The sequence below is a fragment of the Bos taurus genome, chromosome 22 (assembly GCF_002263795.3).
Source record: "Bos taurus isolate L1 Dominette 01449 registration number 42190680 breed Hereford chromosome 22, ARS-UCD2.0, whole genome shotgun sequence".
NCBI lineage: Eukaryota > Metazoa > Chordata > Mammalia > Artiodactyla > Bovidae > Bos > Bos taurus.
In genome coordinates, this window is record NC_037349.1 from 7,444,513 (window position 1) to 7,458,339 (window position 13,827).

A 13,827-nucleotide genomic window follows, 5' to 3' on the forward strand; every position below is an offset into this window, starting at 1 on the left:
TTACGTGCAAACCACGCGCAGAGCCCAGCAGCAGCGGCACCAGCAGCAGAGCGAGGAGGCGAACGACCCCCGGCATGTCCACTGTCGGGCCTCCCGGCTCTGCAGTCAGCCAGGGCAGCCGTTCGGTGTCACTTGACCGAGGACCGGGGGCCTGGTCCCGCCCCACGCCGCCTCCGCCCCGCGCCCCGCCCCGCCGCCGCAGCCGCGGAGCCCGGAGCCAGGGTAGCCGAGAGCCTGGGGCCACACGCGGCCGCGTGACTGCAGGGCAGTGTTATCTGACCTCGGCGGGCCTCCGCCTGAGGGAGGAACCTTTTGCAAAGACTCAGGAGTACTCGCTGTCAGCGGCTTGATAACGCACCTCCGGTTTGGACTTTAACAAGGGTCTCCTTGCTCCCCGGCTTCCTGGACACGACAGAAACGGAGCAGTTAAACCTAAGTGACTAGATGGATTCTCAGCTTTTCATAGGGGCAGTCTGGAAAACAACCAGGGGTCCGCCAAGTGTGGTCCCTGATCCAATCTTCTATCTGGTACGTGTTAGAATGGGAAATAACGAGTCCTCGCCTAAGAGATAACCCTAGGAATAGGGTCCAGAAATCTATTTTTACCCCTCCAGGTCATTCTGACAGCACGCAAAGCTTGAGAACCATTCTTCCAGGTTACTGATACATTAAGAGATGTGGTTCAACTGTGGCAAAATCTTCAGGAATTCCAGGCAACCCTCAAGGCACCCGGGTCTGCGGAATTTTTATTTCATGCTGGGTTTTGAGAGATAGAAGTACCAACAGCTCCCATCTTTCAGTTTTGCACTTAAGCCACTCAACATCCCTGTGATGCAAGCAGATCTGTCAAGTGGCCGTGCAATATCTAGTATGATCTCTTTTCTACACTTGGGGAAAGGGAGACTCTACTGTGAGTTAACAGTTAACTGTGAGCAGCAGTCCAGGACTGCTGCTGCTGCGGCCAAGTCGCTTCAGTTGTGTCCAGGACTGCTGGTTACCCCTAGATCTGAACCTAAAGTTGTCTTTTCCTACCTGGTTGCCAAAACTCTCTGCAAATCCCCCCTTTGCATCACTGCACTTTAATCAACTTTAATCAAAACTGAGTCTCAGAGGAAGGTGCCTTTAGGGAAATCGCTTTCAAATATATATATGTATATATATTTTCCAGCTTTATTGAGTTACGATTAACATTCTACTGTTGTGGAATCCGGAATCACAGAACACGACGATGTGGAGTACCGTTTATTACTGCCAGCAGGTCCCAGGGAATCAGTTCCCAACAAGGACTTCGATGGTTCCCAGAGGCCGGGTTTTATAACCATCCCCCCCCAACCCCCACCACGTGAGTGGTTACATGTTAGCAACCTCTTTGTTGTATAGGACTGAGTTTTACAACAAGTAGGTGCTAGGAGAACAAACAATTAAGGTTAAATGTGGGGAACAATGCTTATACATCAAGGGGGGATATCTCTATGGTTAATCTAACAGGGGCAGCCTGACCTCAACTACAGTCTCCGTTTGCCATCTGTATGGAGCGAAGTCTCCAGGATACCTGGTTTTTATTAGCAATGGTCTTCTCATTCTTGGGCAGGGTTCAGGCCCAGTTATTTACATCCTGTCTTTAAGACAGATGACAGGCTTTAAAATGGAGTCTCTCCTTCTTTCCTCACACTGGCCCCAACACTACAAAAATCACTCATGTTAAATGTATTAACTTGCTAATGGTTTAGTCGCTAAGTCGTGTCCGAGTCTTTGTGACAGCAGGGACTGTAGCCCACCAGGCTTCTCTGTCCATGGGATTTCCCAGGCAAGGAAACTGGACCGGGTTGCCATTTCCCTCTCCAGGGAATCTTCCCCACCCAGGGATGGAACCCAAACCTCCTACATTGCAGGCAGATTCTTTAACACTGAGCCCACTGCTGCTACTGCTGCTAAGTCGCTTCAGTTGTGTCCGACTCTGTGCAACCCCATAGATGGCAGCCCACCAGGCTCCCCCATCCCTGGGATTCTCCAGGCAAGAATACTAGAGTGGGTTGTCATTTCCTTCTCCGAGCCACTAGGGAAGCCCATATTGTTAACTTGAGACTTGAGGTTAACAATAACAGTATAGGGTTAGTGAATTCCCTGGTGGTCCCAGGATTCGATCCCTGGTAGGGGAACTAAGACCCCACAAGCCAAACTTCGAGCACCCCCCCCCCACCAAAATTACGGTTTATTGATAGACTCCTTGACTAAACTTTAATTAGGCTTCTCTGACTAGAGACTCTTCTAGACTCTTCTAGACCTGGATCTTGGCCTTCTGTGCCTGACCTGTCCTTGCCTGCCCAGAATTGTCCAGTCTTAGCAAATTAGCAAAAAAAAAAAAAAATTCTTAGCAAAGAATCCTGCTAAATCAGTTTGGGAATAATCCCCCAGTTCTTGGTATCTGATCAAGTTCCTCATCCCTACCCCACCTCTCTTGACATCTAACTCTTTGACCTACCCTTCCTGGAGAAGGAAATGGCAACCCACTCCAGTATTCTTGCCTGGAGAATCCCATGGACGGAGGAGCCTGGTGGGCTACAGTCTACAGGGTCGCAAAGAGTTGGACACGACTGAGCGACTTCACTAGCAAAAATCCCTTGAGACCTCCTCTTACAATTTTCCACCCACAAGCCCCTAACTCTGCTGGCTATAAATCCTCAGCTCTCTTTGCTGTAGTTAGAATTGAGACCCATCCCTCTCCACCTGTGGCAGTAGAATTGACTGTTATGACAAAAATCTTGAAGAAAATCTTCCTTACCACTTTAGCAAGTATACAATTTTTTTTCTTTAGCACTATTTTTTTTACAATTTGCAGACCTTTTTCAAACTTAGTCTGGTTTTTAACAATGAGAGTGATGGTTATCAAAGACAAAATTAGTGGTTACAGGTAGTAACCACTGGTAGTAACAGGTAGTAACCACTGGTAGTCCAGTGGCTAAGACTCTGAGCTTCCAATGCAGGGGGCCAGTGTTCGATCCCTGGTCAGGGAACTAGTTCCCACAGCAGTACATGCTGCAACTAAGAGCTTACATGCCACAACTAAAACCCAGCACAGCCAAATAAATAAATAAAGTAGTAATAATAAAGAATAATAATTACTTATGAGAGTGAGGGCCTGAAATGGGGGGAAGGGCCCCCCAAATTTTGTTTCTTGAACTAGAGAGTGGTTACAGGAGTACTCGCCACCTAGTCATTCGTTTTGTGTCACTTCCTGTATCTTTTTTTTTTTTGACCTCGCCTCACGGCATGTGGGGTCTTAGTTCCCCAATGAGGGATTGAACCCATGCCCCCTGCAGTGGAAACACAGAGTCCTAACTACTGGACTGCTAGGGAATTCCCTGTAATTGTTTTTAAAATTAGTTTAAAAGTTATTTTGGGGGCTTCCCTGGTGGCTCAGTGATAACAAATCCACCTGATAATAGAGGAGACATGGGTTTAATCCCTTTTCCGGGAAGAGTGCACATGCTGCAGAGCAATTAAGCCTATGCACAGCATTTGAGCCCATGTTGTAGGACGTGCGTGCTGCAAGTACTGGAGCTCATGTGCCTAACGCCTGTGCTCCGCAACAAGAGAAGCCACCGTAATGGGAAGCCCGTGAAATGCAACTACAGAGTAGCCCTGACTCTCTGCAGCTAGAGAAAGCCCACCCAGCAACGAAGACCCAGCACATAAAGAAACCTAAAAAAAAAAAAAAAGATGAGGGGGATTTCCCTGGCAGTCCAGTGGTAGAACTCCATACTTTCACTGCAGGGGGGGAGGGTTCAATCCTTCATCTGGTCTAAGAACTAAGACCCCACAAGCCTTGAGGCATGGCCAGAAAAAAAAGATATGAGATTCAAATGTTAGCATCCATGAATAAGGTTGTATTAGACTACCACCCCTCTGACCCACTATGTCCTGCATGTGACTGCTTTGGGATTACAATGGCAGTTGAGCAGCTGAAACAGAGACTTGGCTGTTGTTGGTGTTCAGTCCCTAAGTTGTGTCTGACTCTTTGCAATGCCATAGACTGAGCACGTTAGACTCCTCTGTCCTCCAATATCTACCGGAATCTGCTCAAGTTCATGGCCACTGAGTCAGGGATGCTATCCAGCCATCTCATCCTCTGCCTCCCTCGTCTCCTTTTGCCTTCAGTCTTTCCTAGGATCAGAGTCTTTTCCAGTGAATCAACTTTTGCATCAGGTGCCCAAAGTACTGGAGTTTCAACTTCAGCATCTATCCTTCCAATGAATATTCAGAGTTAATTTTCTTAAGGACTGACTGGCTTGATCTCCCTACCGTCCAAGGGACTCTCAAGAGTCTTCTTCGGCACTCAGCTTTCTTGATGGTCCAACTCTCACATCCATACATGACTATTAGAAAAAACATAGCTTTGTACGGACTTTTGTTGGCAAAGTGATGTCTCTGCATTTTAATTCGCTGGCTAGGTTTGTCATAGCTTTCCTTTATGAGCCACAAAACCTAAAATGGATCGTATCTGACCCTTTACAGTAGAAGCTTGCCCAGAGAGTATAGATAGAAGTTTGTTTCTGAGATTTTAGCGCCAGACTCTGTGTTATAGTTGAACTGGAAGTGATAATAGCTGTGGTTGTGCTAAAGGCTTTACCAGCAGTGAGTCAGTCTGCATCACACCTAGTTTCATGTTATTATCCACATTTCACGAATGAGGGAACCGAGTCACAGAGGAGGTGCCTGTCAGTAGCCGCAGAGCCAGGAAGTGATAGGACCTCTAGTGTCATTGCCTGACTTTAAACCTCAAGTTTTTTATCTTTATTTTTGTATTGAGGTATGGTTGATTTACAATGTTATGTTATTAGTAGTTTCTAGAGTATAGCAAAGTGATTCCAGTTTATTCATATACATATATATGTATATACTTATACATATGGTTAATTAGAGCCCGGGTTATTTTCACAAGGCCATGATGCTTCTGTGCTGCTCTATTTATAGTTCCTGTCTGAGTGTGCACACATAGTAGGTGCTGCTGTGCTGTGCAATGCTCAGTTGTGTCTGACTCTGTGACCCCATGGACCATACCCCACCAGGCTCCTCTGTCCATGGAATTTTCCAGTCCAGATTGCTGGAGTGGGTTGCCATTTCCTTCTCCAGGGGATCTTCCCAACCCAGGGTGAAACCCACATTTCTTGTGTCTTCTGCATTGGCAGGCAGATTCTTGACCACTGTGCCACCTGGGAAGCCTCATATGTATGTATCATATATATAATTATACATTAAAATAAATATATATTTATTACATGTATATATATAATTATACATAATATACATATTATTACATGTATAGGATGAAAGAAAACTATGGAGCAAATGAGGCAGAATGTTAACAATCGATGAATTGGGCAAAGGGCATATAGAAATTCTTATATCAAAATGAAAAGGTTATTTAAAAAATATAAAATAAAGCCTCCTGTCTACAGATTCAGACAGTTATGCTGTGTAGCAATCCCTCATGCTTCTCACAAGTCCTTAAATTTTCTGATGAAGAAAGTCACAAGACTATCCTGGGGTTAAATTGTGCAGCCAACTAATGGGTATGATTATGAAACAATCAGTTCAGTTCAGTCTCTCAGTAGTGTCCAACTCTTTGTGACCCCATGAACTGCAGGACACCAGGCTTCCCTGTCCATCACCAACTCCCGGAGCTTGCTCAAACTCATGTATATCGAGTCAGTGATGCCATCCAACCATCACATCCTCTGTCGTCCCCTTCTCCTCCTGCCTTCAATCCCTCCCAGCATCAGGGTCTTTTCCAACGAGTCAGATCTTTGCATCAGGTGGCCAAAGTATTGGAGTTTCAGCTTCAGCATCAGTCCTTCCAATGTATATTCAGGACTGATTTCCTTTAGGATCGACTGGTTTGATTTCCTTGCAGTCCAAGGGACTCTCAAGAGTCTTCTCCAACACCACAGTTCAGAAGCATCAATTCTTTGGCACTCAGCTTTCTTTATGGTCCAACTCTTGCATCCATCCATGACTACTGGAAAAACCATAGGTTTGACTAGATAGACCTTTGTTGGCAAAGTAATGTCTCTGCTTTTTAATATGTTGTCTAGGTTTGTTATAGCTTTTCTTCCAAGGAGCAAGCATATTTTTATTTCATGGCTGAAGTTACCATCTGCAGTGATTTTGGAGCCCCCAAAATAAAGTCTTTCACTGTTTCCATTGTTTCCCCATCTATTTGCAATAAAAAGATGAAATTATGAAATCATCAGCTTGCAGTTTCCTCACAATCTCAATAAAAGTTGGCAGCTGTGCCCCAGGACTGGTCCACCTTTCATGACTCTTGTGAGGTTAGGATGGCTGCATGTCCTCAAACTCCCTTTCAGGAGTCTAAAACCAAAAGACCTAAAAGCAAAAATACCCCAAGTGAGGCCCTTCGTAATGGGGGAGGGGGATGGGAGGGTTCTGGGGATATCCTCTTAGATTTTGCTTTTAGGATCACAGGTCACAATTCATTCCCAATTCAAATCCCAGATTTAATGCCTCTTTCGGAATGAAGTAATTAGTGCTTGCACTAGCTGGAAGAGTTCTTTTTCTTCCTACATACATCTGACTTATGACATTTATCTTTCTCTGTTATGGCTCTTTATGTTCTGTGTCTTAACTCAGACCCTCATCTTCTTTTAATTATGAATGTGTTAACTATTTTTGGTCACACTGTGAGGCTTGTAGGATCTTAGTTCTCCGACCAGAGACTGAACCTGGGGTCCCCAGCCGTAGAAACGCAAAGTCTTAACCGCTGGACCACCAAGGAATTCCCACGCGTTCATCTTTCTTATAGGATCACATTTTGGGGTCTTTATGCTGTTTTTTGGCCTCCAGTCCCATCACCTCTCTTCTCCTTTGTAACTGTTATTTCTTTTGCCAAGAATCTTCTTCCTTTTTCCCTTCTTGCCTCCAGCAGTCTTCTGTTCCTTTTGTTCAGGTCCTTCAAGACTTAGAGAATGACCTCTTGCAAGAAACTTGCCCAGACTCACCTTCAGACTAGGTTAGTGCTACAGATTGAAGGTTTGTGCCCCTCCCCAAATTTATATGTTGAAACCTAATCCTCAAAGTGATGGTATTTGGAAATGAGGTCTTTGAAGTCTTCGGAGTGATTAGCTCATAAGGATGGGGCCTTCATGGATGGGATTAGTGCCCTTGAAAAGGAGACCCCCAGGGACTTCTCTGATGGGCTGCCTTTCAGTCCAGAGACCACACGTTCAGTCCCAGGTTGGGGAACTAAGATCCCACATGCCATGAGGTATGGCCAAACATTTATTAAAAGAGAGAGAGTCCAGTGCTTAGGACCAGGTGCTTTCACTGCAGTGGCCCAGGGTTCAATCCCTGGTCAGGCAACTAAGATCCAGCAAGCCATGCAGCCAAATTAAAAAAAGATTGATGTACCTGACGCACTCAGTGAGAGAGACAAAGTCAAATTTACAGTGCACACCAAGACCACACTGCCCACATTTCAGAGCCCAGAGTTTTCTGTTACAAGGCAACATGAAGACTGTGTGTGGCTACATGACACTCTTATTGAAACTACAGACTATGCTGGGCTTATTATCCCGCCAGCGCCGACCAAGCCCGACTTCGATGGCCCTCGAGAGAAGATGCAGAAGCTGGGAGAGGGTGAAGGGTCAATGACAAAAGAAGAATTTGCCAAGATGAAGCAAGAGCTAGAAGCGGAGTACCTTGCTGTCTTCAGGAAGACGGTGTCTTCGCACGAAGTCTTTCTCCAGCGGTTCTCCCCCCACCCTGTTCTCAGTAAAGACCGCAACTTCCACGTGTTTTTGGAATATGATCAAGATCTAAGTGTCAGGCGGAAAAATACTAAAGAGGTGTTTGGTGGCTTTTTTAAAAGTGTGGTGAAAAGTGCTGATGAAGTTCTTTTTTCAGGAGTTAAGGAGGTAGATGACTTTTTTGAGCAAGAGAAGACTTTCCTCATCAACTATTACAACAGGATCAAGGATTCCTGTGCAAAGGCTGACAGGATGACCAGATCTCATAAAAATGTCGCAGATGATTATATCCACACCGCAGCCTGCTTGCATAGCCTGGCTTTAGAGGAGCCTACAATCATCAAGAAGTACCTGTTGAAGGTGGCTGAGCTGTTTGAAAAACTTAGGAAAGTGGAGAGTCGAGTCTCCTCAGATGAAGACTTAAAACTGACGGAGCTCCTGCGATACTACATGCTCAACATAGAGGCTGCCGAGAATCTCTTATACCGACGCACCAAAGCTCTCATCGACTATGAGAGTTCAAATAAAGCGTTGGATAAGGCCCGGTTAAAGAGCAAAGATGTCAAGCTGGCCGAGGCACACCAGCAGGAATGCTGCCAGAAGTTTGAACAACTCTCTGAATCTGCAAAAGATGAGCTGATCAATTTCAAACGGAAGAGAGTGGCAGCATTCAGAAAGAATCTAATTGAAATGTCTGAACTGGAAATAAAGCATGCCAGGAACAATGTGTCCCTCCTGCAAAGCTGCATCGACCTGTTCAAGAACAACTGAGTGAAGGACTGAATGTGAAGAAAGCCCGCATCACTTGCACTTAAATCATTACCACAGAAGATTGATTTGATTTATCTTGACTTCAGTTTAAAATTATGTGAATACATATTTTGATTTCTAAAGATCTTAACATTTAACCATGTTGGTTTAAAAATATTTCTATTGCATGCTCCTTGGACATAACTAATCTTGATGCAGTTAATAGCTCAGTGGGTAGAATCTTAAGTACTGGGTTCTCCTCTAATTTGTAGTAATGAAGAAGGGGTTCTGGAGCGAGTGTAATCAGCAGGGGCCCTGCACATGTCATCTCCAGTTTCATGTGCTCAGGTCCCTGTAATTTAGGGTAGGTGCCTGTTAATAGCAGATGAGTCAGCTACTTGTTGCAGGTGACAGACATTCCATCCCTTTGTCAAGTGATTTTCCCCTTTCTTACTCTCACAGATCGGTAGTCACCTTCAGTTGTTTGTACTATAACAAGAGCAAGAAAAATATCATATCTTTATATTTACCCTTTGCAACTCCATTTTTGTAGCTGGGATACAAATATTTGTGGGGAGAGGCTTATCCTGAAGGTATAAGAACAACTAATGTGAACCCCTTCCTTCCTGGTGGGGGCACAGTATGTGTGTGCTTGGACTTTTTATAAAGCATCCAATAAAATAATCCATGCTCAAAAAAAAAAAAAGAGAGACTCCTTGAGGACTTAGGTCTGCCCCAGGTGTGGAGGTGGCACAGTGCTTGGATTTCAGGGACCCTGGCGCGTATGTGTACCCATGACTGATTCATGCTGCTGTATGGCAGAAACCAACACAATATTGTAAAGCAATTATCTTTCAATTAAAAATTGATATATTTTTTTTAAAGAGTGAGAGACACCAGAATGTTCCCTTGCCCCTTCCATCCATGAACCAGAGAGCAGGTTCTCTGACACCAAACCTGGCAACACCTTGATCTTGGGTCTCTCAGCCTCCAGACCACGAGAAATAAATTTCAGTCTATGAGCCATCCACTGGGCCTGTGATAGCAGCCGGAAGTCACTAAGGTAGTTGCCCAACCCTCTTTGGGGTCCACATAACACTCTCTCCAGCTCTAATGGTGGGTAATTAAAGGTTTGCTTATCTGTCTTCTCAAGACTTTGAGGGAACGAGTTGATATTTCTTTAATACAGTGCCTGTCACACAATAGTTGACTATAGGTTAATGGAACACATGCAAAAAAATATAGATGTCTTATCTCTACTGAACTGGAAGTTCCTTGTAGTCAAGGATGTATGTCTGATTCATCTTTGCATTCCGTGCCAAGGGCAGGACCTGGTCTAAGGTAGGTGCTGAACAGTGTAGTGAAAGAATGAATAAATTCACGATACTAAAGAGAATTTGTTGTTTAAGTCACCTGAGGGGCCTTCCACCTTATAGGAAATCATGATCCAAAAGTTTTGTTTATGGTTCCTTTTTCATTCCAGTTTTATCTTGTATGTTTGTATGTTGTTGTTCAGCCTCTCAGTTGTGTCTGACTCTTTGCGACCCCATGGACTGCAGCACACCAGGCTTCCTTATCCTTTCCCCCAGAGTTTGCTTAAACTCTTGTCCATTGAATTGGTGATGTTATCTAACCATCTCATCCTCTGTTGCCCCCTTCTTCTCCCGCCCTCAATCTTTCTCAGCATTAGGGTCTTTTCCAATGAGTCGACTCTTTGCATCAGGTGGCCAAAGTATTGGAGCTTCAGGTTCAGCATCAGTCCTTCCAATGCATAGTCAGGGTTGATTTACTTTAGGATGGACTGGTTTGATCTTTGCCATCCAAGGGACTCTCAAGAGTCTTCTCTAGCACCACAGTTCAAAGTACCCTGATAGCTCAGTTGGTAAAGAATCTGCCTCCAATGCAGGAGACCCCAGTTCGATTCCAGGTCAGGAAGATCTGCTGGAGAAGGGATAGGCTACCCAGTCCAGTGTTCTTGGGCTTCCCTGTGGCTCAGCTGGTAAAGAATCCGCCTGCAATGTGGGAGACCTGGGTTCGATCCCTGGGTTGGGAAGATCCCCTGGAGAAGGGAAAGGCTACCCACTCTAGTATCCAGGCCTGAAGAATTCCATGGACTGTATAGTACATGGGATGGCAGAGTTGGACACTACTGAGCAACTTTCACTTTCAACCTTCTTTATGGTCTAACGCTCACATCCGTACATGACTACTGGAAAAACCATATTTGTTTGTATGAGGTAAGACTCTATTACTTGCATTCCTAAATAATATTTTGTGTACTTTGGCATACTTTTAAACTTTAGACAAGTGGAATCATTCTTTTTAAGGCTAAACTGTGTTGTTATGTATAGCTGTAATTCTTTTATTATTCCCTGCTGTAAAATCTTCTCCTACGTGTGCATCTTCTCTCTAAAAAAACAAACAAAAAAATCCACTTTTGTTTTTACACGGTTCTTTCTGCTTTCTGCTATCAGGAACTGTGCTGCTGTATCATACCGAAAACACTTATTAAATACAAAAGAAAAAAATGAAGTGGAGAAAATGGATATAACCTTAACAAGGTAATCACAATTGGCATCAATGATAAGGGGCTGACAGTGGGTTCCTTCAGTGATGTCTGAAAGGGACTGTATTCTAGTCCAGCGGTCCCCAACCTTTTTGGCACCAGGGACCAGTTTCATGGAAGCCAGTTTTTCCAGGGACTGGGGCGTGGGAGGGTGTGTGGGGGAAACGGTTTTGGGATGATTCAAGTGCCGTTACATTTACTTTATCTCTATTATTATTACATTGTGATAGACAAGGAAATAATTCTACAGCTCACCATAATGCAGAATCAGTGGGAGCCCTGAGCTTGTTTTCCTGCAGCTAGACAGTCCCATCTGGGGTGATGGGAGAGCGATGGGGAGCGGCTACAAATACAGATGAAGCTTCACTCACCTCCTGTTGTGGCCCGGTTCCTAACAGACCACAGACCAATATCAGTTTGTTGCCTGGCCTCTGGGGACCCCTGTTCTAGTCCAGAGACCTTAATCTGAATCTAATCATGAAGAAACAGCAGAGAAACCTCAATGGAGGACTTTTTATAAAATAACTGGCCTGTATTCTTAAAAGTAATTCTGTTTCTTTTCGGCTGTGCTAGGTCTTCCACGCTGTGCAGGCTTTTCTTGTCTCAGAGGCTACTCTCTAGTTGCAGTGTTCAGGCTTTCGTTGCACAGCATGGGCTGTAGGCGGCCCGTGGGCTCAACAGCTGCAGCTCTGGAATTCTAGAGCACAGGCTCAGTAGTTGTCGTGCATGGGCTTAGTTGCTCTGAGGCATGTGGGATCTTCTGGGACCAGGAATCGAACCCATGTCTCTTGCATTGGCAGGCGGATTCTTTACCACTGAGCCCCCAGGGAAGACCCCTGTATTCTTTTTTTGAACTAGACTGGAGCAGTTTTAGGTTTGCAGCAACGCTGAATGAACAGCACAGAGGTTTCCCATCTACCCTCCACCACTACGTACACACCGCCTCTCCCGCTATCAGAATCCCACACCAGATGGGTCGCCTGGTACAGTCATTGAAGCTGCTTTCATTCAGTATGATCACCCAAAGCCCATGACTTCCATTAGGGCTCACTCTTGATACTGCATATTCTCTGGGTTTTGAGAAATGTATCATGATATCCATCCACCATTATAGTATCACACAGAAGAGTTTGGCTTCCCTGCAAGTCCTCTTCTGTGCCTGTTTATCCCTCTCTCCCCGTATCACTTGGCAATCAGTGATCCCTTTACTGTTCTCAAAGTTTGCCTTTTCCAGAATGTCACATAGTTGGGGGAATTCCTTGATGGTCCATTGCTTGGGACTACACATTCTCACTGCTGAGGGCCCAGGTTCAGTCCCTGGTTGGGGAGCTAAGATCTCACAAGCAGTGCAGTGCAGCCAACAACAACAACAACAAACAACAAATAAATAAAACCCCCAAACATAACATCATATATAGTTGGAATCATACAGTATATAGTCTTTCATATATAACCTTCTTTTACATAGTAAAATGTATTTAAGTTTCCTCCATGTTTTTTTGTGGTGGAATAGCTCATTTCTTTTTAGTGCTGAGTAATCCTTGGAAGAAAAGTTATGACCAACCTAGATAGCATATTGAAAAGCAGAGACATTACTTTGCCAACAAAGGTCTGTCTAGTCAAGGCTATGGTTTTTCCATTGGTCATGTATGGATGTGAGAGTTGGACTGTGAAGAAAACTGAGCGCTGAAGAATTGATGCTTTTGAACTGTGGTGCTGGAGAAGATTCTTGCGGGTCCCCTGGACTGCAAGGAGATCCAATCAGTCCATCCTAAAGGAGACCAGTCCTGGGTGTTCATTGGAAGGACTGATGCTGAAGCTGAAACTCCAGTACTTTGGCCACCTCATGCGAAGAGTTGACTCATTGGAAAAGACTCTGATGCTGGGAGGGATTGGGGGCAGGAGGAGAAGGGGACGACAGAGGATGAGATGGCTGGATGGCATCACTGACTCGATGGACGTGATTCTGAGTGAACTCCGGGAGTTGATGATGGACAGGGAGGCCTGGCGTGCTGCGATTCATGGGATCGCAAAGAGTTGGACACGACTGAGCGACTGAACTGAACTGAACTGAATAGGCGTGTGGTGGATCTCACTGTTGTTTTGGCCTGTACTCTAGTGTCAATAGCATAACAATAAAATCTGAAGGTTCGGATTCTAGAACATTAGATAGAAGAAACAACTAGATACAATACATGATATTGGACTGTTTCCTGCCCAGGGGAAAAACGTGCTATACAAGACGTTGTTGTTTAGTCCAAACAACAACAGTTGGGATTGAATCCACCTGCCTTATGTCTCCTGCATTGGGAGGCAGATTTTTTTTTTTTTACCACTGAGCCACCAGTGCATCTCCCACAACTCCTGCGTTGCAGGCAGAGTGTTTACTGCGGAGTCACAAGGGAAGCCCATAAAAGACATTATTAGTTGACAAAACTGGAATGGGGGATATAGATTAGTGAATTTGATCATTAATGAATTTGAGCATTGTAGTTTCATTCCCAGGTGGGGCAGTGGTAAAGAATCCGCCTGCCGATGCAGGAGACACGGCTTCAGTTCCTGGGTGGGGAAGATCCCCTGGAGAAGGAAATGGCAACCCACTCCAGTATTCTTGCCTGGAGAATCCTATGGACAGAGGAGCCTGGCAGGCTCCATGGGATTGCAAAGAGTCAAACACGACTGAGCACAACAGTGAGTTTCGGTTCCTAGGACATACATACTAAAAGATTAAAGGGTAAATGGCCT

At 44.9% G+C, this 13,827-nt stretch overlaps 2 protein-coding genes across 2 annotated transcripts in view; one reads left to right on the plus strand and one right to left on the minus strand.

Moving 5' to 3' along the window:
- Positions 1–119, minus strand: part of GLB1 (galactosidase beta 1) — a 103,980-nt gene extending 103,861 nt beyond the window's left edge. The window contains 1 exon segment of the mRNA NM_001035043.1: positions 5–119. Coding sequence (NP_001030215.1) covers positions 5–76 — 72 coding nt within the window. The 5' untranslated portion in view covers positions 77–119.
- A 7,311-nt stretch (positions 120–7,430) lies between these two features.
- On the plus strand, positions 7,431–9,222 carry LOC789829 (sorting nexin-5-like). Its single transcript, XM_059879975.1, has one exon. It carries the CDS (start codon positions 7,638–7,640, stop codon positions 8,535–8,537), a length of 900 nt encoding a protein of 299 aa, XP_059735958.1. The 5' UTR covers positions 7,431–7,637; the 3' UTR covers positions 8,538–9,222.
- Positions 9,223–13,827: the final 4,605 nt, after the last annotated feature.